This window comes from Rousettus aegyptiacus, unplaced genomic scaffold (assembly GCF_014176215.1).
Source record: "Rousettus aegyptiacus isolate mRouAeg1 unplaced genomic scaffold, mRouAeg1.p scaffold_m13_p_14, whole genome shotgun sequence".
Lineage (NCBI taxonomy): Eukaryota > Metazoa > Chordata > Mammalia > Chiroptera > Pteropodidae > Rousettus > Rousettus aegyptiacus.
This window is the reverse complement of record NW_023416289.1, coordinates 29,435,396-29,457,480: the sequence shown is the minus strand read 5'-3', so window position 1 is coordinate 29,457,480 and position 22,085 is coordinate 29,435,396. Positions and strand designations below refer to the sequence as shown.

Genomic DNA, 22,085 nt, shown 5'->3' with positions numbered 1-22,085 from the left:
AAATGGAAAACGCAGCTGAAAGATGGAAAGTACTAAAAAAAAAATTTTTTTTACAGGAAGAAACAGAATAATGAGACTCTCTCATGATTTTTTTAAAAACCTAGATGCACAGAAAGGAAATGCCTCATGAGCACGAAAGGAAGTGAGCGGAGCAGGAACACACGGGCTAAATGCGATCGCTGAGATCGGGCAACGCTGATAGGCAGGATCCAGAAACCCAAAGCGAAACGTAACCGGGAGGCTGAGGACTTTTTCCGTCTTCGTGGAAGGTTCCAGCAATTTTTCCAGCGGGCGAGGGATACAAGCACTTGGAGATTATCGCCAGCCAGCAGGGATGAATAACAGAGGTGGAGGCAGTGCACTTCCCAAGGAATGTGAGCGGCCCTGAGGCCAAGGAAGAAAGAAGAAAGGGCTGGCAGAGCAGGGAGAGGCTTTACCAGAAGGGGGGTGGGGGGCGGGGAGGGAAAATAGGTCCAGCTTCAAATAGCCCCCAGCCACCAAACCCCACAAACCATTTCACAGGCGAGGAAGACCCCTTGTCCTAGCCCAGCCCGTGATCCTTTGCATAAGGAATGACAGCTCCACTTCCACCTGCTGGGCATGTTAGTGCAGAAAATGCATCAAAGGTCAAGGGTCAAAGACCACAGATCGATCCCAGTTCTCCTTGAGAAGACACCCTGTGTTCTGTGAACCATATCCTAAACTACTGCCAGTAGTGATAGTCACCACTGCCGCTAGTGCTCGTCTGTGACTAATCGATGTGCTAATCGGGGCATGGTTTCAAGGCATTTTAATTCTCACAAAAACCCCAAGAGATAGATAAATATTCTCACTAATCAGAAGAGGACAGCCGTATCGACATTCGACCCGAAGCTGTGTCCAAATCCTACTCCCTCCTCACCTGCCCCAGAAAACAGCCAGTGCATTTCAGTCCCGTGACAGCGTAGGGCCTGGCTCCAGGGCACTAAGATGTCCTGCTGTCCCCGGCCCCCCCACTCAGCTGGGTGGAGCGAGTAGCCCAGCAGATGGTAAAATGCCTCTGTCTTCCATGCTAGACTCTTCTTCTTGTGGGGGAAAGGGTCCTGGGCTGCCCTCCAGCACCCAAGTAACAACCCATCTTACTTCTCAAGGGTAAGGGGTGGACCGCATGATGGTGAGGACCCAGCTGTGGGGCCAAAAGAACAGGGCATGAGGCAAGTTCCTCTGTTTACCAGCTGGGTGGCAAGAACATGTCATCTGACCTCGCTGACCCTCAGTTTCCACCTCTATAAACTTAAATGTGATACTGGCTGATTGGTGGGTGGATTAAAAGAGGACCCATGTGAGACGCTTAGCTCCGTGCCAGGAGAATTAAGCATTTGATCAATGATGGCTTTGCCTACTGTGGTTCCTTCAAAATAAAATGATCAAAGCGAGGCTCTGGCTGTGTGCTCTTGTAATGTTTTCCTCAAGAGTGAACACAGAGAAGCAGCAGCTGCCGGCCAGGCTGAGCCTGGCTTTCTCTGACTATGGAGGACTCCGTGTACTCATGTGACCTGGTCAGTCGGCTGAAAGGAGGACAAATGGAAACTCCAAGCCTGGAGGCCCCATGGTGACGGGCGAGCAGCCCTTCTAAAGGGCCCCTCACTTGCCAGGACAGTAATCAGCAACTGAGACATCAGGTGCTGGAGTCATAGCTTGCTAAGGATCCTTTCAACATGGAAGTGAATTTTAAGTGATTTGTATAGTGGGGCTGATAAGAGGACAAAAGGCCTTTATCCTCTAAACGACAATTGATAACTGTACCCACTGCCAAGAGGTGCCAGCTGGGCACAGTTTCTGAGAGCTGAAGTCCGTGAGCGCTACTCACCACTGTAGAATCAGCAGCTGGAGCACAGCGCAGGAGCTGAAGGAATGTTTGCTCCTGGAGTGAATGCATGACTGACAGGCCAGAATTCACTTCCATCAGATGGGGATCTTCAGGTGCAAGGCGAAGAAACTGACTCAGCCCACATAAGCCGAAAGGGAGTTGCCTGGAAAAATCTGGGGCTCCCCTCGAGAAAGGCAGGCTGGAGATTGGGCCTGGAGATGGGTCATGATTTCGGCAGCAAGAACTACTTTGCCATCTCTCCATGCAGAACCATGGTCCCAGGGGACGCTTCCACTGGTGGGGTTGGGTGAGGTGCCTGCAGTGAGGCATGAACTGGTGGTTCCAAGATTATGCACAAAGGGCGAAGGTGGTTCTGGGAAGAGAATCCCGTGTGTCAGGAAGAAGACTGTGGCTACACGGTCTGAAGATGACACCTTGACTGGGATGAAAGAACAAGATTATCACACTTTTATCCTGGGGCAGTTATTTTTCACTACAAATTTGTAAACTGGCAATTATTTATTTACTTTTGTTTTTATTATGATTATTCATTTCTTCTCTCAGGCATGAGTTGTTTCTGGGAGGCAGAGGTGTTAATTTGGAGGTTGGGTGAAAGTGTGGTTTTCTGAGCCTGTCCCCTCACCCAATCCACAGAATAATAATCCCCACCTAGAAAAACGCGCTGCCCACAAGGGCCCATGAGCCCACTCCAGTTGCAATCCCTCCTTCCCGCACCTGGCCAAGCCAGGCGATGTCACTGGCCCAACTCTTTGATGGTGTCTTCCTCCTTCCCTACTGTTCTCCCCTCCTCTTTCCTTCCCTCTACCCCTTCCTGCACTTAACTCTTCCTCTTCCCCTGCATTGTTCCCGGGGCCCCACCCCACGCTCCGATGGCACCGTCCCCCCAGCCTCCCCCTGCATCTGGAGTGCCGCTGAGGCTGAAGAGGGCTCCCAGGCACATGTAGTGAGGCTGAGTCCCCATCTGGTGCCAACGCTCCCGAACATTCCTGTGATTCATCATCACCTTGCCGCCAAGCGTCCTGGGAAGTGTCTGACAAAATGCTGAACAGGAATCAATTGGGAAACGGAAGGCCCCTCTGAAATTCTTAGCATGTAACGTCCATGTGCTTCCAACCCCTGTTCTCCTTCTCTATCGCTAGGAACACTGCTCACCGTTGCCTCCCCCAAACCACCCAGGAATTAAATGGTCTTACTCCATACAAGAAGCCACAATTATAAGTCTGCAATAGAGTGGCTCAGGTCGTTTTCTCTCGACAAATATTTACTAAGCACTTACTGTGCGTGGAAATGCGCTACTTCAGAGAACCTTCCCAGATGCAGTCTTTGCTCAAAGATCTCAAGTTAGGAAATACGTGAAAAGGTAAAGAGAAACTAAGTCCCGGGTGGAGAATGGAGAATGCAGGCGCTGCCACTCCCTCTCCTGTTCTCACAGTAGACATGGCCTGCGGATCCCGCTCCCTCTCGTGGTTCAGCACCGGGGGCCTAGTAACCACGTTTGCAAGGCTGGCATGTAGAACAGAGCAGGCCACTGCTCTTCCTGAGCGTTTTGCAAGGCAGAGGAGACAGTGGGCTGTGTATGGCATGTGGGGAGGAGGCGGAGGAGGAACAGGCCTGTGTGTGGCTGGGGAGACCACCTAGAGAGAAGAAGGGAGGGAGAGGTGGGTGAGACTTAATGGAAAGGGGACAAGAAAGAGGAAAAATTTGAAAGGAGCCTCGGTGGAGGCCTCGGAAGAATTGGAGGACTTTGTGAATGAGATGCCCACTAGATTTCCCTAACACAGGCGAGCCTACCGTTAAGACTGTCACTCTTCAGGACTTTTGACGTTGGCTTTGTGATTGAAAACAATGTCAGTGGGCAATGGCACTCAGGCTCCAGGCGCCCCAACATGCTCGGGGTCCACACGGCTCTACCACGGTAGGCTGGTATACTACTACCGGGAGAGGACGCACATAGCCGGTTTCTCCCTGCACACCCGCCTACGGGATGAGGTTGGGCTCAGGCCAGGAGAGTGGAGGAATCAAGCCATTGATGGCTTGGGTGAATCTTACATGATGTGTCCATTTTTCAAGACCAGACATTCAAAGTATGTTGGCGAAGGCTCCCCTACTTGCCCCCTGCCAGTGCCCACCCCTGTACCCCTCCGAACCACCCTTCACTGCTCTCTGCACAAACGCTACCTTCCAGCCATTTGGCCTTCCATCTGGGCTATTCCAGTGGCCTCTCTACCTCTTGTCCCCGGCTGCCTAGAACCAACCATCTCCATCTTCATTCTTGGGGCTCAGCTGAACCACCACTTCCTCAGGGACACCCTAAGCCCATTTAGGTTCCCCGCCAAGCACCCCATCCATGCCTGTCACAACTCTTGTAACCGCCTACATTCATTACCCACTTCCTGTCTGCCTGCCTCTCTTGATTCCGAGTTCTAGGAGGGCCGGGTGGCATCTGCATCAATCTCCCTCTCGACCCTCAATCCTCAGCACAGGCTGTGGCATATAGTGGGAACTCAATGAATATTTGTTGAAAGAATGAATGCTTTTTCCTCTTTTATGCTTCTGTGGCAGACTGAGCCCCTTCTACTGGACACTCTCTTAAGATATGTTTACCCTTCAATGTCTTTACATGCAGGTCCTAACTTGGGAGAAATAGTGGCTATTTCAGGTGACTGCAAATCTCTGATTTGATGATGACGGTGATGATAATTTTAATAAGAACAATAATGCCAGTAATAACAAAGTGCTACTGCTAGTTGAGGTCCTGCTAGTGCTGGGAGCTCTGTGGGGGAGAGTTTTGTAAGCATCACTGTATTCGGTCCTCACCATTTTCCGATGAAGCAGGTGTCATTATCTTTTTACAAATGTCAAATCTGAGACACAAAGAGATAAAACAACCCGTGCAAAGCCACACTGTGTGAAACCAGGATTTGAGCTCAAGTTTGTCTGGCTTTAAAACCAGAGCCAATATGTGATGATCTTTGAATTTAACTCCCAGAGAGTGATCTGGATTCCTTCATCTTAGGCTCTTGGGGGTAGGGTTGCGCCCCACAAGCACTGACCGCTTACTGGCGGCTGGCTATGGCTCCCACTTGCCTGGAGGGCGTTACAGAGAGCTTCTGGGTCCTGAGAGCACACGGAAGCCTTTTGCCCTTGAGCTTTACAGCTTCGGAACACTAGTTAAATCTCAGAGTGGCACCAAGAACAGGCTGATCCTCAGCAGCATCTTAGTTACAGTTTTGACTAATTAGAACATCTCAAGCGTCTCTTATACTTATTTTAAGCCGTAAAACAACCGTGCCTGCCAAAAGCCTGCTTATTCTGGTGAAAACACGGAACCGCAAATAGATGGCTATTAACAGCCACCATTGTAAGAACGGAGACAGTAGTATCGAGCAAATCACAGTGCGGAATCAGCCTCCATGTCATCTGTCCTTGGGGTATTTGGAGGGTCTGGCAGTCACTGATACAATTTCCCGATTATGTCTCAGATGCATCTGCTCATGGAGAACGCTGGAGTGATGCATGGCCTCAGCTCTGTGGATAGACCCTGCCGATGGAGGAGTCTGGGGGTTGGGGGCTGGAGAGCTAAAGGCCCCCTTCTCGCAAATGGTGCTTGCCTTTGAAAATTGTCCTATTAAAGGAAATTACTTTGATACTACTGTGTTGTCATTATGAAAAGTCACTTTGAGATTTTTTTTTTTGGTAAATCTGCAGCTGCAACCTTAAATTGGGTTCCTAGTGTTCCTGGTTAAAAAACAAACAAACAGAATTTGGCTTGAGCCTGTGTAAGCTCAGGGGCTGGACCTTCAAGCAGACTTGGGTTGGGTTCACTAGGTGACCTGGGGTAGGCGACTTAACTTCCTTGAGTCTCAGTTTTCTCTCAAAAATGGGCTAATAGTACCTGCTGCAGGGTCATTGTGAGGAGGTCATATGTTTTCTGGGGGAACATGAAATGCTTTGCACAATGTCCAGCACATAGCAAGTGCTCAATAAAAGCTGGCTTGTCAGGTAGTAGAGTTTACAGCACATATTAACTATCTACCAGATGCTGACAGTTACATGAGCTGACTGACAGCAGTAGCTGCCCACGCAGCCCCCAGGACACAAGAGATGCTGACCAATGAGAGCCTTTTCTCCTTAATCAGCTATTTTATCCCATATCAGAGACATGTCAATGACTGCGGAGTCTTGTTCTTTGAGTGCTTCCAAATTGCCAGGTGTCATGCTAAAAACTTTGTATTTCCCCTGTAATTTAATCCTTGCAAGTAGGCACTAGGATCATCGCATTTTAAATGATTGAGAAACTGAGGCTGGGAGTGGATCAGTAACAGGACCAAGATCACTCAGTTTGGAAGAGATGGTGCCAGACCCCACTCCCGACCACCTACTGAAAGGGCGACAAAACGCTTTCCCAGTTTTTAAATAAGTACACAGGCACTTTCCTAGTAGGCTGTCTTAGCCGGTCAGGTCTAATTTGAGAGACATTGTTACAGTGAGATTCTTCTGTGGAGTCCGTACTTGCTGGCGTTCTTGAATTTAAACGTCGTGCTTTTTGATGTGCTCTTTTTCTCTTCTGAAAAGCACTTAAAGGAGTGAGGCCGCATCAGACAGAATGGCAGATCCTGATGTGCCTCCACTGACTGGCCACAGGGGGCCGCTCTAGCCCAGCCCACATTATAGTTTATATTCCCACAGCCTGCACCAGAGCGCCCACCAGCCAGCCAGCCCGCCCCAGACCTTCCTCCTCACTCAACCTAAGGTTAAGGAGCACGCTTTGCTTAGCTCCTTATTTTCATTTGCATATTACAAAGCTAGTGAGGAACAGCAAGCAGTCTTTTGGGGGTTTTGTTATGAGTTTGCTTAGCCCCAGATTTCCAGCAAGTCCCTGGTTCATGTTCAAATGACCAGATGTCAGCTCCAAAGAGATGCATATTCTGGAGACCCCACTGAAAAGAAACATTCTTTCCTGCAGCAGGAGAACTCCAAGATTTTAAAGGACCGACTTCCATTTGTATTCTCTCACTTAAATGGGCTACTGGATCTTTTGGAAGCAGACAAGCTGAAGTCTGACTGGAGAAAGTCCGCTTCAGTAAAGAATTCTGGAGGCAGTTTGATGTCAGGGAGAGCATGGAGCTGTGGTCTGTGAGCCCAGTCCTACTCAGAGAGTGACACTGGGAAAGTCTTCTGACCTCGGCAGCTCTTTACCTGCCAGAGGAAGGAGTAATGGTCAGTGTTCACAAGCCCCCTCCCATCCCAGCAGCCTCGGATCCTCTCTCTACTCTCGGCAACAGTGGAGAGTGATTTTTCTAAAGGTTATTTTGGGTGGGGATCTGGCAGACATCCAGCTAGTGGTGGATGTATGCCTCATGCAGTTGGTATCATTATTTTTGGTGACCTTTTATATGAGCCTACATAGAATTCTCAGATGCTTAAGCTGGAAGGGGCACAAGAACCAATCAGGTTGTAATTCCTTTTTTTAAAGATGAAGGAGCTGCGTGCTTGAAAGTCAGCAGCATCATTATCATCATCCTCACTTGACAATACTATACGAAGTACTCTTCCTGCCAACACTGTTTATTCTGCTAACACCCATCGTGTCACAGGTGGAGAGGCTGAGGCTCAGAGAAGTTGAGCAACTTGCTCGAGTTCACACAGCAAGTTAAAGCTAGCTGCAAATCCAAGTCTTTAAGTAATTCTATCATTCTGTGGAATTCCCTATAAATCCCAGCCAGTTCCCAAGCTGCCACGGGAAAGGCTGGATTCTGCTACTGCACACAGACCTGCTTACGGACTGAGTGAAAAGCCAATCAATGAGCAGAATGATCTCATTCATTCGTTCACTGGGTGCCTCCAAGGGACATGCCCTAGACTAAGCGCTGAGAATACAATAATGAATAAGACAAAAATGGTCCCTGTCTTGAGAATCAACTGGATGGTACTTAATTCACAGCCTTATAAATTGTGTCCACCAGTTTGTGTCCAATTCAATTTGTCCCTGGCTTAGATAAAACACCCATCATTCCTGCCTCTGGCACTTCTTTCTGGAAAAGATGATACAGACATGCATGGACATCCACATGGTTACTTCTGTTCAAGTAAGCATATTGCCAGTCTCGGTTTCTTAGTGTCCAGGGCATCTCCTAGAGGACAGCTGGTCAGACGACAGGCAGACTCACTTTTCAGGATCCCCTCTTGGTCACTAAGAGATGCACTTTGGTGGGACGAGATCTCTGGCTGGCTAGTGATACACACTCTCCACTCTCTTTCCACCATGGATATAAGACACAAAGATTACCACTGCCTCTGTTTCATAGTTTTGCAATTTTTTTAGATTATATTTTGCACTTTGAAAGATAAAGTGGAAGGGCACAAGTTTTGGCGTCAGTCCTGGGTTTAAATCCTAGTTCCCATTGCTATACCCCAGGGATTACCAGAAATGTTTTTAACCTCGCCTCATAAATTAAAATACAACACAAAACTGTACAGGCCAATCTGCTGGAGTGTCCTTACCCCTCGAAGGAAAAAAAAAAAAAAATCACCCCTGTTGTATTTCTAGCCCCGGAAAATCCCCATTAGAGTCTTGCAATTTAAACCTACCCTGGGAGGTTTCCCTCCTTCACCTCCCCGGTGCTATTGGCCACCAGTGGATTCAGACTTTATGGTTTAATATGTTTTCATATACTTGCTGGAGAAAGAGCTATTTCTGTGTATTTCAAAAAATTGAGATGTAACTCATGAGTGTGTGTTAAGAATAGACTATTACCTCATGAAACCACAGAACTTTATGACTAATGAGACCCTAATGACCTCTGAACCGACACCATCATTTCAAGTCAAGGAAGACGGTGGGAAACTTTACAACTTGACCGAAAGCAGAATCATAAGCTGAACCTGTTTTCTTGTTTATAGTTCAGTGCTTTTTGCTACGAATACTTTTTATGGTAAAAACCAAAAGGAAAATACCACTAGCCAGTAGTATTTGACATGTAGAGGAGTTGACGTAAGCAAGGCCACCCTGGAACCCACTCCATGGCTCTGCCGTTTCTTCCAGATTCATCCCAGCCATCACCGTAGCACATGCTCATTTCAGTTTAAAGCGAGTTGTCCAACAGTCGCCATCATATTTGCATCAGTTGTTCGTGGAAATCTGTTAGCAAAGTGAAGCTGGAGACAGGCTAAGCCATGTGCATCAGAGCCACCCAGAGGTCCCTAAAATGAGGAGTCCCAGCCCTAAGCCTGGATATCTGGAAGGTACCCACAATTCCACAGCTGAGACCCAAATTGCTCACATTTGAGCCCCTGCACGTCAAGCTTGCAGCTCGGGGAGGCCATTTGGGTATGTGGGGTGACTTAGCAAGCGGGACTAGACTGAGCAGGGGCTGCATAGAGAACAGCATGCCGTATCTCAGAATTTGTTTATTTTAAAAGCTTGCTCTTTACATATTTATGAAATTATTTGACGATAGGAATTATGCTGCTTTTTTTAATTCAAAAGATATCTTTCTTTTTTTAAATTAAGGAAGTCTGGAAATTTTATAAGATGGGCAGGCATGCATCTCAGAAATGTTTTTCTTTGCCTTATTGCGGCAGGCAGGGGTTGAGGGTCCCTACCGCCCCCTGGTGGCAGCACTGGAATCTGCATTCGCTCAAGCCTATGCTGTGACTGTGATGTTGGCAGGCCCAGGGCCAGGTGACAAGGGCAGAAGTGAACAGACAGGCAGGAGCCACTGTTCATGGTGCCCACCTTCCAGTTTGTCATTTCAGCAGGACGTCAGTCTCTCGAGAGTGAAATCATGAGACTTCAATAGAGACAGTATCACAGAAACACCCCAGTCCAACTAACAGACAAACTAACACAGAAGTTCCACTGGTTTTATTTTTCAGGAATTAGTGGTGGCCCCTTGGAAAACCACTACCAACTGAAGCAGTTCCACTTCCACTGGGGAGCAGTGAATGAGTGGGGCTCAGAGCACACGGTGGATGACCGCGTGTACCCGGCAGAGGTTCGTAGACAGCATCCTAGCAGCAAATATGTGGGTGCTTTCTACATGCCAGGCTTCACTGTAGGGTGACCAACCATCCTGGTGGCCCAGGAAGAGAGGATTTCCTGGGATGTGGGACCCTCAGTGCTCAAACCAGAACAATTGGCCACCCTACCCTTTCGATCACACTGCTATCCTAAGGGGAGGGAACTTATTAGCACTTTCATTTAACAGAAGAAGAGACTGAGGTTCTGAGTGGTTATGTAAGGTGGCAAAGCCAGACAGCTGAGATTTAAGAACAGCCTCTCACTCAGCCATGTGGTTGTTGGTCGTTGATTATGAACTGGCAGCTTCCTGTCCTTTGAAGCATTTGAGGCCTCCTACTGAGAATCTAAGAATCTTTACAATAGTGATCATCTTAAAACAAAGTGATAATTACAACATTTAAAAAATGAGAGTCAGGAAAAACAACGAGCAGAGAAAAATGTTGAGGACCGGTTTTTGTAGTTATGGTGCTGCCTGATAGATTTTCCCCAATATTTTATTATGAAAATTTTCCAGCATACAAAAAATTTGAAAGAACTGTACAGTGAGAACCCATGAGGCTGCCAGATCCTATAGTTAACATTTTGCCGTATTCACTTTATCACACCACCTGACTTTTGGATGTGGTTTAAGTTATAAACTATTTTTGTTTTAAATTTTTGTTGCTATTATTATGGGAGTAATACTGTAGTTAAAATCAAGCTAGAGTCCAACCAAACCAAAAAATGAAAATCACCAGTAATCACACCCCCAGAGGTGACCTCTGGAGACAACTTATAAATTGGGAGTTAATCTATTGTTATAATTATATACATATTTATAAATATGACAAAAACGAAGGAACACTGGCTTGCAACCTACCCTCTTTCATTTGACAACACAACTTTTAGCTTCATAATTGTGTATCTGAACCATGGTTTTAATGAACAGATATTTTAACAGAGGAGGTTGTTGTAATTTATTAGCATAGAGGCCAAGATCAGAGATAGGACCTGTCAGGGCTCCCTCTGAGTCAGCCCTCCTGGCCTTGCCTCTAATGTATGTCATGTGACAGGGTGCTGTTTTCTGCGGAGGTTTTGGGAGGCAGCGTCAGCTCCAAAGGTGGGGTCTGTAAAGGAAGAAGGCTGCAATTGGGTCACGGGCCCTGCTGTCTCTATTTCTGGGAGAGTGCCCTAGGACAGCAGGTCGGGGGTTCCAGCAGGACGGGCAGGGAGAGGCCTGGCCAGCCTCACTGTCCCCAGTGCGCATGGCTAAGAACACTGGCACTTCGGAGTGAGGCGTTGCCCAGAGCGCACGTGGTCCAAGCCATTCAGCAGACGCCTCCACCTCCTTACCCTCACCCCCACCTCCATCCCTCCACCCCGAATCCGGCAGCTTTATGGGGAGAGTCTGGTTGACCATGAGAAACTGGAGGCTTTCTGAACTCTGTCCTTGCAGACTTGGGGCTCGGGTCACCATTCAGAAAGACCTTATGCCCATAGAAGGAAATATATAAGGACACTCAGGTCCCTTCTAGGTTCTGAGCCCAACCAAGCATGGACAGCACCACACGGTATCATCGCAGAGAACCTGAAGCCAGGCCCAGGTATGCTGGCTCTGCCTCTAGCTCACCAGAGACCCAGAAAAGCCTGTTTTCCCAGCCAGGCTCCTGCCCCTGATTTAAATTCTTGTCGTCTGACCAACCCTGATGCCGAGTTTGGGCTTAGCAAAAACGAAGGAGGGATGTGAAATAAGGACACAGATGAATTTCAAGGCAGGGTGACAGCTGTAGAAAAAAGAGCCACGTTTGGGGCATACTCACATAAAAAATTATTTATTGTTTATCTGAAATTCAAATTTAATTGAGAGTCCTGTATTTGATCTGGCAACCCATGTTCAAGGACATCTGAAAAATACAAAAAAGAACAAATAACCCAACCACCCATTTCTGTTTTATAAAGTTCAAACGAACCTCTTTCTCTCCCACCAGAAGCACGAGGCCCTCGCTCTCTGGGGTTTTACCAGGCCTGTGGGAACCCCAAGCATGCTGGTGGTGCTGGCATTCCTCACGCCAGGCTGAGCCACCGAATTCATTAAAAGCATTAAACGGACACGTAGGCCTGCCGTGCAGAAGGGGAGCGACTGTTTTGTTTCTGGCTGCATCGCGATAAATTCTTTCTCCTGTGTTTCAGCTGCATTTAGTTCACTGGAATTCTGTGAAATACCAAAGTTACAAAGAAGCTGTCTTGGGAGAGAATGGCTTGGCTGTGATAGGAGTCTTTTTAAAGGTAATCTCTCGCCAAAGTGTAGCTCTCTTCACAAAAAAAAGTAGTGTGCAGTAACTAAGAACTGCTTTGTAAACACAGTCTACGTAGAATGAAGTGTGCTGGTCACCCTGTCCCCTGCTTTTCAAATGAATATTTCATATGTCTGTGCTGTGCAGCTGGGGACCCATCACGAGGCACTGCAGAAGTTGGTGGACGTCTTGCCAGAAATAAAACATAAGGTAAGCTACGTATCTCAAAATCGGCAGAATTGGAAAAGCGAAATTGCTTAGAGTAATGACTCATTTGCAAAGCGAAGAAAACCAGCTTGGTGGAAGGAGTATTGCAGAGAGTCCCGTTCTGGAAATGGAACTCACTGGGGCTAATTCCAGTCACGTCACTTGCTGGCTCGCTATCTGACGTCACCGTGTTGCTGCTATTCTCGGGCACCCTCCCTTCGCAATATACGTAGGGTGCTGGATTCGATTTGGGTTTTCCAAAATTCGATCATCCGGGCAAAATCTTGAAGATCTTTGCCATGTCCATCTTCACTGGTCCTATTAGTTACTTAATATTTTTTCATAAATTGATCAGCTTTTGAAAATCATTAGGTTGTCCCAGGCAACAACGGCCATCAGTGATAACGTTTTAAAACCAATTGAAATAAATACCTAACTATTAACACTGAAGAGTGCCCACCTAAGTGCTACCTGGCACACTCCTGGGGCAAACCTAAGACCACCCATCCCTGAGAGCTCGAAGTCCATAGGAAGAGGAAAAGTCCTGCCAACCCGCCACTCGTGCGTGAAAGGGCTGATCTCCGCCCAGCTGGCTTTGGACACCTCGCTGCATTAAGCACTGCTCAAAACGATGACAAAGACAACAATATAGCTTTTCTCCAACATCAGCTGAGAAAGGACTTTGATGGAGAAGTGGAAATTCCAAAGAAATGCAATTTATTTGTTCAGTACCGAACAAAAGCATTTTGAGACAAAAGGAGTCACCATGGTCCTTGGATGTGGGGCTCCCACCTGTCTTAACAATGATGAGGGCCAGCCCTTCCTCTGCCGGTTCACAGGGGCCGTTTGATCTGTGTGGTGCATTCGCCTTGATGTTGACTTCCAGGAGGGCCTCGTGGGACTGAGACCAGATCACCGCCTGCTGCCTTGTCTGCCAGCTCAGGAACTCCAGAAGGTCAAGGTGCTGGGAGCACCCTCTTCCTCGCTGGTCCGAGGCCAGAGTAAACCTGGGATGTTTTCCCCACCGGCATCCGCCTCCCGCATAGTGTGGTATCCACCTTCTGGTGGGAAAGAAAGTCACTGTCTGTGAGGTCCTCTTTACTCAGCAGTGTGTTTTGCTTCCAAGGAAGGTTCTGGAGCAACTTCCCCACCCCCCAGGGTGGGCTAACTCAGGGTCTCCTGGGCCCACCCCATGGGAGAGGTGGTGTCAGTGCGGTGGTACACACGGTCCGAAGTGGTGACAGAAGACGCTGCTTGTCCTGATGCTGATCTCTGGGCCTCAGTTTCCTCACCTGAAAAATAAGAGTTAGAATCTTAAGAGGCAGAAGGCCCAGCCTTGATGAGCAGGAGTCTGTGCTCCATCATTTGGGGAGTGTAACCCACTAGAGTCATTTGTCACAGTCTGCTCCGCCGTGGGTTCCCCCAACGTCTGAGTTGATTTTTAAATATTGCAATGTTATGAGTCACCTCTGTGGCATACAGTTCTATGGGTTTTGACAAATACGTAGAGTCACGAGTCCCCCATGTGGGACCATATGAAATAGTGCCCCACCCTGCATGTTCTGTCCTGTGGCCCTAGTGGAGTCAAGCCCCACTTCCCCAAGCCTTGGCCACCACTGATTTGTTCCAAGTCCTATAGTTTTGCCTTTTCTCCCATTTTTTATTCTGCCGTGCTGTACCACATGGAACTTTCTTTGCAGACTACCTTCCTTCTTTCCGAAGTGGGATGCCCATAAATAGAAAAGAGAACAATTAAGTCATATGGAGTTCGCACCCATCTACCGGGAGCTGGTCCATCTGTAGTGGTGATGGACGGTGGCCCAAACCATGCCGTGTGCTCCCATCTAACGCTCAGACACGGGGAGGAGGGGCCTTGACTTGCTTTGAGGACCCTGAGGGGGAGCAGCTTTCTGTATATCAAGGGCTGCTCTGAACCCTAATGTGCTCTAGGATCAGGGCACAGAGCTCTTGATGACGTTCCTGGAGATATGTAGATGTCCTCTGAACATTTTAATTGGCAAAAAACAGCAGTGGTCAGTGGCGGGTTCATCCAGCTGCTCCCGCGTATAATCTGCTGCCTTTACGCCCTCTGCCCTCCTGCAGCCCCTGGGGAGGGAGAAAACAACCCTGGCTTGTGGACAGGACAGACTTCTTGTGACATCTGGGTTCTGCCACTGTTTAACTGTGTGGCTTTGGGAAAGTCACTTATATCTATCCAACTTTCTTCATCAATGAAATAGAAATATCCCTGAAAGGGTGGCTCTGAAAATTCAAGGTCATCATCTCGAAGGTCTCTGGAAGCCTTGGGGCTAGAGACTGGGGCGGGAGGGATGCGTTTTCTGCTGCACACCCCTGGTACTTTTCACATTGTTGTCTCATGTGACCTGTTTCCTTCAATAATGAACTAGACCAAATAATGGAATATTATTTGGCCATTAAAAAAATGAAGCCCTGACACGCACTACAACATGGATGAATCTTGACAATAATAAGCTAAATGAAAGAAGCCAATCGTAAAGTCCACATATTATATGATTCTGTTTATAGGAAATGTCCAGAATAGGCAAATCCACGTAGATAGAAAGCTGATTAATGGGGCCCGTGGCAGGCAGGGTAGGGGTGGGGAGAAGTGATAGCTGAAAAGTATTTACGGAGTTGTTTTTTTTTTTCTGGAGTTCTTTTTTTGAGATGATGAAAATGTTCTAAACTTGACTGTGGTGATGGTTGCATATGTCTATCTATGAATATATAAAAAGCCATAGAATTGCCTTCTTTAAAGGAGTGAATTATACTTCACTAATCCTATTTTAAAGACATTAACCATCATTAACCAATGTCACCAAAAAAAAAATAATAAATTAAAAAAATAAGAAGACATTAAGCAGATAATTTAATTACAAAGTGAAACACCCGGCGCACACAAGGCCCTTCGTAATTATCTGTCAGTGTTGAATCAACTTACTTCTTTCCTTTCAGTAGCTTACCTAACATCTCCCAGTTTCTGATTGATGAAAGCCAGCAATTAGGGTACCAGCCAGGTTGTCCCAGCCCCTCGCTTTTGCCTTTGGAAGCTGGGTGGAAAGATTCTGCTGTGCGGGGAGACCTCCTTCCTTGGAGATAAGAGAATACCTGCTTCAGGCTTGAATATCCTTCCGAGGGCTCGCCCTGGATGGGTCTGGATTTTGAGGCTGGTTAGTGTCACATTGTTTCCAGGCCTGATTCCTCTCGGCTTTTCAATCTCACTCACTTTATGAAGGAATGGAGGTCACAGTCTCGGGCTTGCTAATCAGAGGGACCTCGAGAGATCCTTTCTGCTCTGAGCAAAAAACCTGCTCAAATGCCTTTGGCGTGCAAGGGAACAAAGACTAGCCCAGAGACGCTCCTTTCTCTTTACACCCCAGGCTCTGTACTGAGCAACATACAGAGAGCAGCCACCTGCTTCTGCCTCTGCTGATGGGCATCCTCTGGAGTCCCAACCCCGGCACACGCAGGGCTATCCCTACCTACAGCTCCCCACCCCCCAGTCTCTTTATATCACTTTTTTGTCTCATTTACTCACTGTAGCCACATGACCTCTTTGCTGTTCCTCTAGCCCATCAGGCCGCGCCTTAACCCAGAGCCTCGACACCAGCTGTTTCTGCCCCTAAAAGGCTCTTCCCTGGGAACCTGCATGGCCTCTTCCTTCACCAACTCCATGCCTTTGCTTAAGTGTCACCTACCCAGTGAGGCTTTTGAGACTACCCCTCTTAAAATGCCACCCCCCCCACCACTGCCCTATTTTATTTTCTTCCATCACACATCACCATGTAACTACTAGATATTTACTTATTATTTAGTATGCCATCTGCTTTTGCCCAGTAAAAGGTGAGTTCCATGAAGGCGGTGGTTTTGCACCCCAGCACCTAAGATCGAGTCAGGTTTAATGTAGGTGCTAAACACAGCTGTGAGTAAGTGAATGAATGAATGAATGAATGAATGGTGGCATACCATCAGTGTCATTTGGAACTCAGAGAGGCAAGTTTCTCCTTATCCTTTTATAAAGCACAGAAAGCAAACAAACATGAATTCTGAACACAGGGCTCCCAAGCAGGACGTGCTGACAGGGGTCCGTCATGGGAGCCGCGCAGAGGGCCTGGCACAAGGTGGTTGAGAACAGCTGTCCAGGTCCATCAATTCCGCCTGCTCCCTGTGAGAAGGAAAGCCCTGGCACAGTCAGGGGACAGGCTCAGAGCACACATCTCCTGAGTGTGTCGTTCCTGCAGCTCTTACGTCAGAGATCACTGCTTTAAAGAGACAGCTGTCTTAAAAGTGAAGTTTTTCTAGCGCGGCCAATATGGAAAACAGTCTGGTGGTTCCTGAAAAAATTAAACATAGAATTCCCATAGGATCCAGCATTCCCACTTCTGGGTATATACGCAAAGTAATTGAGAACAGGATCTTAAGAGATATTGGTATATTTATATTCACAGCAACATTACCCACAATAGTCAAGAGGTAGAAACAACCCAAGTGTCCATCATTGAATGAATGAATAAACACAATGTGGTACATTATTTAGCCTTAAAAAGCAAGGACGTCCTGACGCATGCTACATGCTACAATGCGGATTAACCTTGAGGACATTATGCTAAGTGAGATAAGCCAGTCACAAAAGGACAAATACTGCATGATTTCACTCATATGAGGTCCCCAGAGGAATCAAATCCAGGGGCTGGGGGAGGTGTCCCTGTTAGACACTAACAGGGACAGAGCTTCAGTTTGGGAAGATGAGAAACTCCTGGAGATGGATGGTGGTGATGGTTGCACGACAATGTGAATGTATTCAATGCCGCACAACTATACACTGGAAAGTGATTAAAATAGTAAATTTTATGTTACTCATATCATTTGACCACAATTTTTTAAAGTGTAATATTTTCACAGCTTAGGTAGATGAAAACAAATCTCTAAAAGGAAAAATGTAAGCATTTAGTGGGGATCTGTGCTCTGCTATGTAACCTTTTCTTGTTACTGGTTCCCAAAATGACAATCTCGGCTTCAAAGCCTTTATCTCGGGGACACATGTCCCTCCTGGTGATGTGAAGGTCACATCACTGAGAAAAAGATGGAGCACATTTCCCTCCCTTCCTGCACCTCCCGCACCTCCACCTGAGCCTTGACACGGCCTGTGGTCTTGGTTTCAGGATGCTCAGGTGGCCATGGGCCCCTTCCAGCCCTCCTGTCTGCTGCCCACCTGCCAGGATTACTGGACCTACCCAGGCTCCCTCACTACTCCTCCCCTAACGGAGTCAGTCACATGGATCATCCAGAAGAAGCCCATTGAAGTGGCTCCGAACCAGGTGAGCTGTGCCTGTAGTCGGTGTTACTAAGATATCGTGAGTGAATATCGTGGAGTTTTAGTCTTCGGTGAGTTCTGGATGTTCCTACAGAAGAATTTTCAATTGAAATAGAAGGTCGTTGAGGTGGAACAGAGCTTCCTGAAATCACAATTCTTCTTCTGACCTTGAGATATTAGTGTGTGAGAGACAGAGCGGAGAGACGGGGGTGGGAGTGGAGGTGGCGAGGAGGGGTGGGGAGGAAGACAGAACTGATATGCGGGTGGAAACAGTTATATTTTAGCACTGTCTAATCTTTAGTGGCTTGGCGTTCAGATGTGGCGAGTATCCCCAATGACTAATGGTTGAACTTGGTCAGTGTTTACTCCTCAGTCTATGTCAGGGTAAAGTTACTTTAAAAGAACAGAATTGCCAGGGGTGGCTCCATAGTGTAGTGGTAAGCACGTCTGCTTTACAGAGCCAGGGACCATACCCGGGTGCACCAGGCCCCAGGTGGACGCCGCAAGTGTGTGGGAGGAGACGACCCGCCTTCAGAGATCCAGTTCTTAAGGGGAAACGTCAACATCCATAGGTCAGGGGTGGAAGTGGGGGGGGGGGGGATTAAAGAGGGGGAGAAATAAACAAACAAACAAACAAATAAATAAAATTAAAAGAACAGAAGTGCCATTATAATTGAGACATTATAATTGGTCCTTGCCCATAATGGGCCCTCTATAAGTATTTGTTAGTGAATAAATTAACCAAGAAAGGGATATCATAGACGGATGCTGGAAAGCCATTAAACATGCAGAATCATTGAGGGAGAGAAGAGAAGGTTTTAATTTGTTCTGCTTCTTTGGATGATACAACAGTAAGGAATTAGGATTGCAGAGGAATTTCTCACATGCTGTATTAAGAAGTTACAGAACTATACGTGCTGAGAGAAAATTCCAGGAGGATTGTATTAGTAAGCAAGCTACAAAAACGCTATGTAACAACCTACCCCAAAACTTGGTGGCTTACGACAAGCATTTGCTTTTTCTGCTCACAGGTCTATGGGTTGGCTGGGGAGGCTCCATTTTATTTTGCTGGGCCTCGCAGAATGTGGTTGGGTATCAGGACAGCCCCAGTGTCTCTCATGCTACTCAGACCAGTGGCTACCAAGGGCTGCTTCTCATGATAAATGACCAAAAATGCAAAAGACAAGCCAAACTACACAGGCACACTTAAGGCTTCTGCTTGCATCACATTCTGTTAACCAAAGCAAGTCGCAATGGAAGGGCGAAGTCGGTGGGGCAGGGAGATGAGTGAACATTCACGAAACAATAACCTAATCTATCACGTAGATATACACCAAAAAGTGACTACTCATTGTCCCAGGGTCATAGGACTGCAGTGATTTTGATCTCTTTCCTTTCCTTTATCTAAATATTCTATTTTTTTCTACAATAAGTAGATATTACTCGCATACTTCTTTTTTTTTAAGTCATAATACCTTTTCCTCTGGAAATCTCAAGAACTGGGAGAAAGTTCATCTGTGTAGAGCAGTTTAGATTTGGGGATGACTAATACGCCACGAGCATTCTGCCACTCTGCCACCCCTGCCCAGGGTAGACACTTCTGACTGATCACAGTATTAGTTCTCACATCTGGTTCAGCTGTACTCTTTCTGAGCACTGTAGATGAGCTCATAGAGGTTCTTCCGGCCTCACAAGTCTTTGAAAATATTCTCTTATTTAAAAGTCATGGAATGATGCCCTTCGCTTTGAAAGGCTGGATTTTGAGATGTGAGGTACAGATTACTCATCCTGCCCCCAAACCAAAACTGTTACAGACATGAGGAAAGCCTTGTCTTAAGAATGACCCTTATCACCAAGACCCCTTCTGTCACTCAACAAACATATAATAAGTACTCACTACATGTCAGGTTTGTAGCAGGAGAAGGTGGGAGAGGGGTAAAAAGGGAAGGGATGATACAGAAACAGTGACATTAGTCTCGGTGCACTGCTGTCTGGTGAGAAACATAAGTGCATAGTTCTAAGACAGCATGATGAGTGAGTATTACACAATAATGCAGAGCAGAAGTCCCTCATCCTGACCAGGGGAACTGGGGAGGTGGCATATGCACCCCTTGGACAGTGGGAAGGGGATTGCCAGGTGGAGGAGAGGAGAGAGGCTGCGTTTCTGAACATGTGCCAAGCAAGGGCACTGAGCTGAGTACCAGGGAAACTGCATGCTCCATGCCCTACACACCTCCAAAGGCAGCTCATCAGCCATGAAGATCTAACTTGCTCAGTAAGTGATCACCATGTAGATAAGAGCTCACTTATTTAATTAAACATGTGAGTTATTCTCACAGAGCTCATAAGTATATTCTGAGAACAGATGAGATGATACATAAAAAAATAATCTTTTAGTTCCTTGAGTGATAAAAGGAATCAAATGTTACTTTAGCATTTATGCTGTTTGTATTAACTTCTATTTTTGTGCAACAAATAGCTCCCAAAATTGGTGGCTTAAGAAAATAACAATTACTCATCGTCTCAGAATTGCAGTGGGTCAGAATTTGGGTGGTTCTGGTTTGGGATTTCTTGCGGAGTTGCAGTCAGATGTCAGTTTTCTGAAAGCATGACTGGGACTGGAGCAGCTCACGCAAGTAGCCTGCAAGTTGGTACTGGCTGTTGACTCGGTTCTTCTCCACATGGGCCCCTCCGTGGGGCTGCTTGAGTGACTTCACAACATGGTCACTGGCATCCCCAGAGCAAGTGATCCAGGAGACCATGATAAAAGCTCCAGTGGCTTTCCTGACCTAGCTCGGGAGTCACTTCCGCTATATTGTATTAGTCACACCATCCTTGATTCGCTGTGGAAGGGGACTACGGAAATTATCAGGGACACCTGGGAGCTGGTTCACTCTGTACAGGCGCCCAGCTTAGTTTGATTGTTCTCCATTCCAGCTGGCCGCATTTCGCACGCTCCTGTTTTCTGCACTTGGTGAAGAAGAGAAGATAATGGTGAACAATTACCGCCCACTTCAACCCCTGATGAACCGAAAAGTCCTTTCATCCTTCCAGGCCACTGGAGAGGGCACCAGATCCTAAATTTATTATGTTCAAGTCAATGATTAGAACTGACTTTAAAAAGAGGAAATATTGTTTCCCACATATCATGGTCTGATCATCCGTAACCTCTGAAATTAAAAAGAAAGACAGAGATCATTGTTTTAGTCAATGTATTTTTCACTTGCAATAAAAAGAATCACTTCAAAGAAGCTTAAGTGTGATAGGGAATGGATTCCGAGAACACAGGATATCTCATGGGACTCACAGCCTGGCAGCCTCGGGGCTGAGCAAGCCCCTGTTGACTGAGATTGTCTGCCCAGCCCTTTGTCAGTTCCATGCTTTCCTCTCTCCATGTCCCCTGTTTATCCACACTCATGTCCACACTTGTAGTTCCCAGGCAACAGGGTCTGGGATTAATATCCTCTTCTTTAATTCCAAACGCCTAGGTGAATCAGTGTCCTGGGGCTGCTATAACAAATGACCCCAAACTGGTGTGGGGGAGAGGGAATTAAACAACAGAAATGTATTTTGCCACAGCTCTGAGACTGGAAGTACAAGATCAAAGTGCCCCACTGTTGCATTCTGATGAGATCTCTCTCCATGGCTTGCAGATGGCACCTCCTCCCTCATATGGCCCTCCCTTGGCACATCTATGCAGAGAGCACCTTCTTTCTCTTCCTCTTCTTATAAAGCCACCAATTTTATTGAATTATAACTCCACCCTTATGACCTCATGCAACCTTAATTACCTACTAAGAGTCTCATCTCCAAAACAGATTCATTGGGGGTTAGGACTTTAATAGATAAATTTAGGGCAAACAGTTTAGCCCATAGCAACCACAAACTGTGGGCTTAAAACTGTGGGCTCTCACAGTTCTGGAGACCAGAAGTCCAAATTCAAGTTGTTGGCAGGGCTGGTTCCTTTTGGAAGCTTTAGAGGAGAATTCATTTCCTTGCCTTTTCCAGTTTTTATTTTATTATTATTTTAATAATTTTTTAATCTTTTAATTACCATTGGCATACAATATTATATTTGTTTCAAGTGTGCAACATAGAGTTTAGGCATTTATATAATTTATGAGTGATTGCCCCGATAAATCTAGTACCCACCTGACATCATACATAATTTTATAATATTATTGACTATATTCCTTATGTTATACTTTACATCCCCATGACTACCAATTTCTACTTCTTAATCCCTCCCCATTTTTCACCCATCCCCCAACCCTCCTCCTATCTGGCAACCATCAAAATGTTCTCTGTATCTATGAGTTTGTTTCTGTTTTGTTGGTTTGTTTATTTTGTTCTTTAGATTCCATGGGTAAGTGAAAT

At 46.6% G+C, this 22,085-nt stretch overlaps 1 protein-coding gene across 7 annotated transcripts in view; it reads left to right on the top strand.

Annotated features, from left to right (window-relative positions):
- CA5A (carbonic anhydrase 5A) overlaps window positions 1–21,686 on the top strand; it is a 31,749-nt gene extending 10,063 nt beyond the window's left edge. For 5 of the 7 annotated variants that reach the window (XM_016129502.2, XM_036231537.1, XM_036231539.1 and 2 more), the window contains 5 exons: window positions 9,749–9,867; window positions 12,063–12,158; window positions 12,314–12,376; window positions 17,557–17,712; window positions 20,646–21,686. In XM_016129502.2, the coding sequence (XP_015984988.2) occupies window positions 9,749–9,867; window positions 12,063–12,158; window positions 12,314–12,376; window positions 17,557–17,712; window positions 20,646–20,789 (578 nt within the window). In that variant the 3' untranslated portion in view covers window positions 20,790–21,686. The remainder of the gene's footprint in view (window positions 1–9,748; window positions 9,868–12,062; window positions 12,159–12,313; window positions 12,377–17,556; window positions 17,713–20,645) is intronic. The other 2 variants (XM_036231536.1, XM_036231541.1) reach the window with 2 other exon arrangements.
- Window positions 21,687–22,085: the final 399 nt, after the last annotated feature.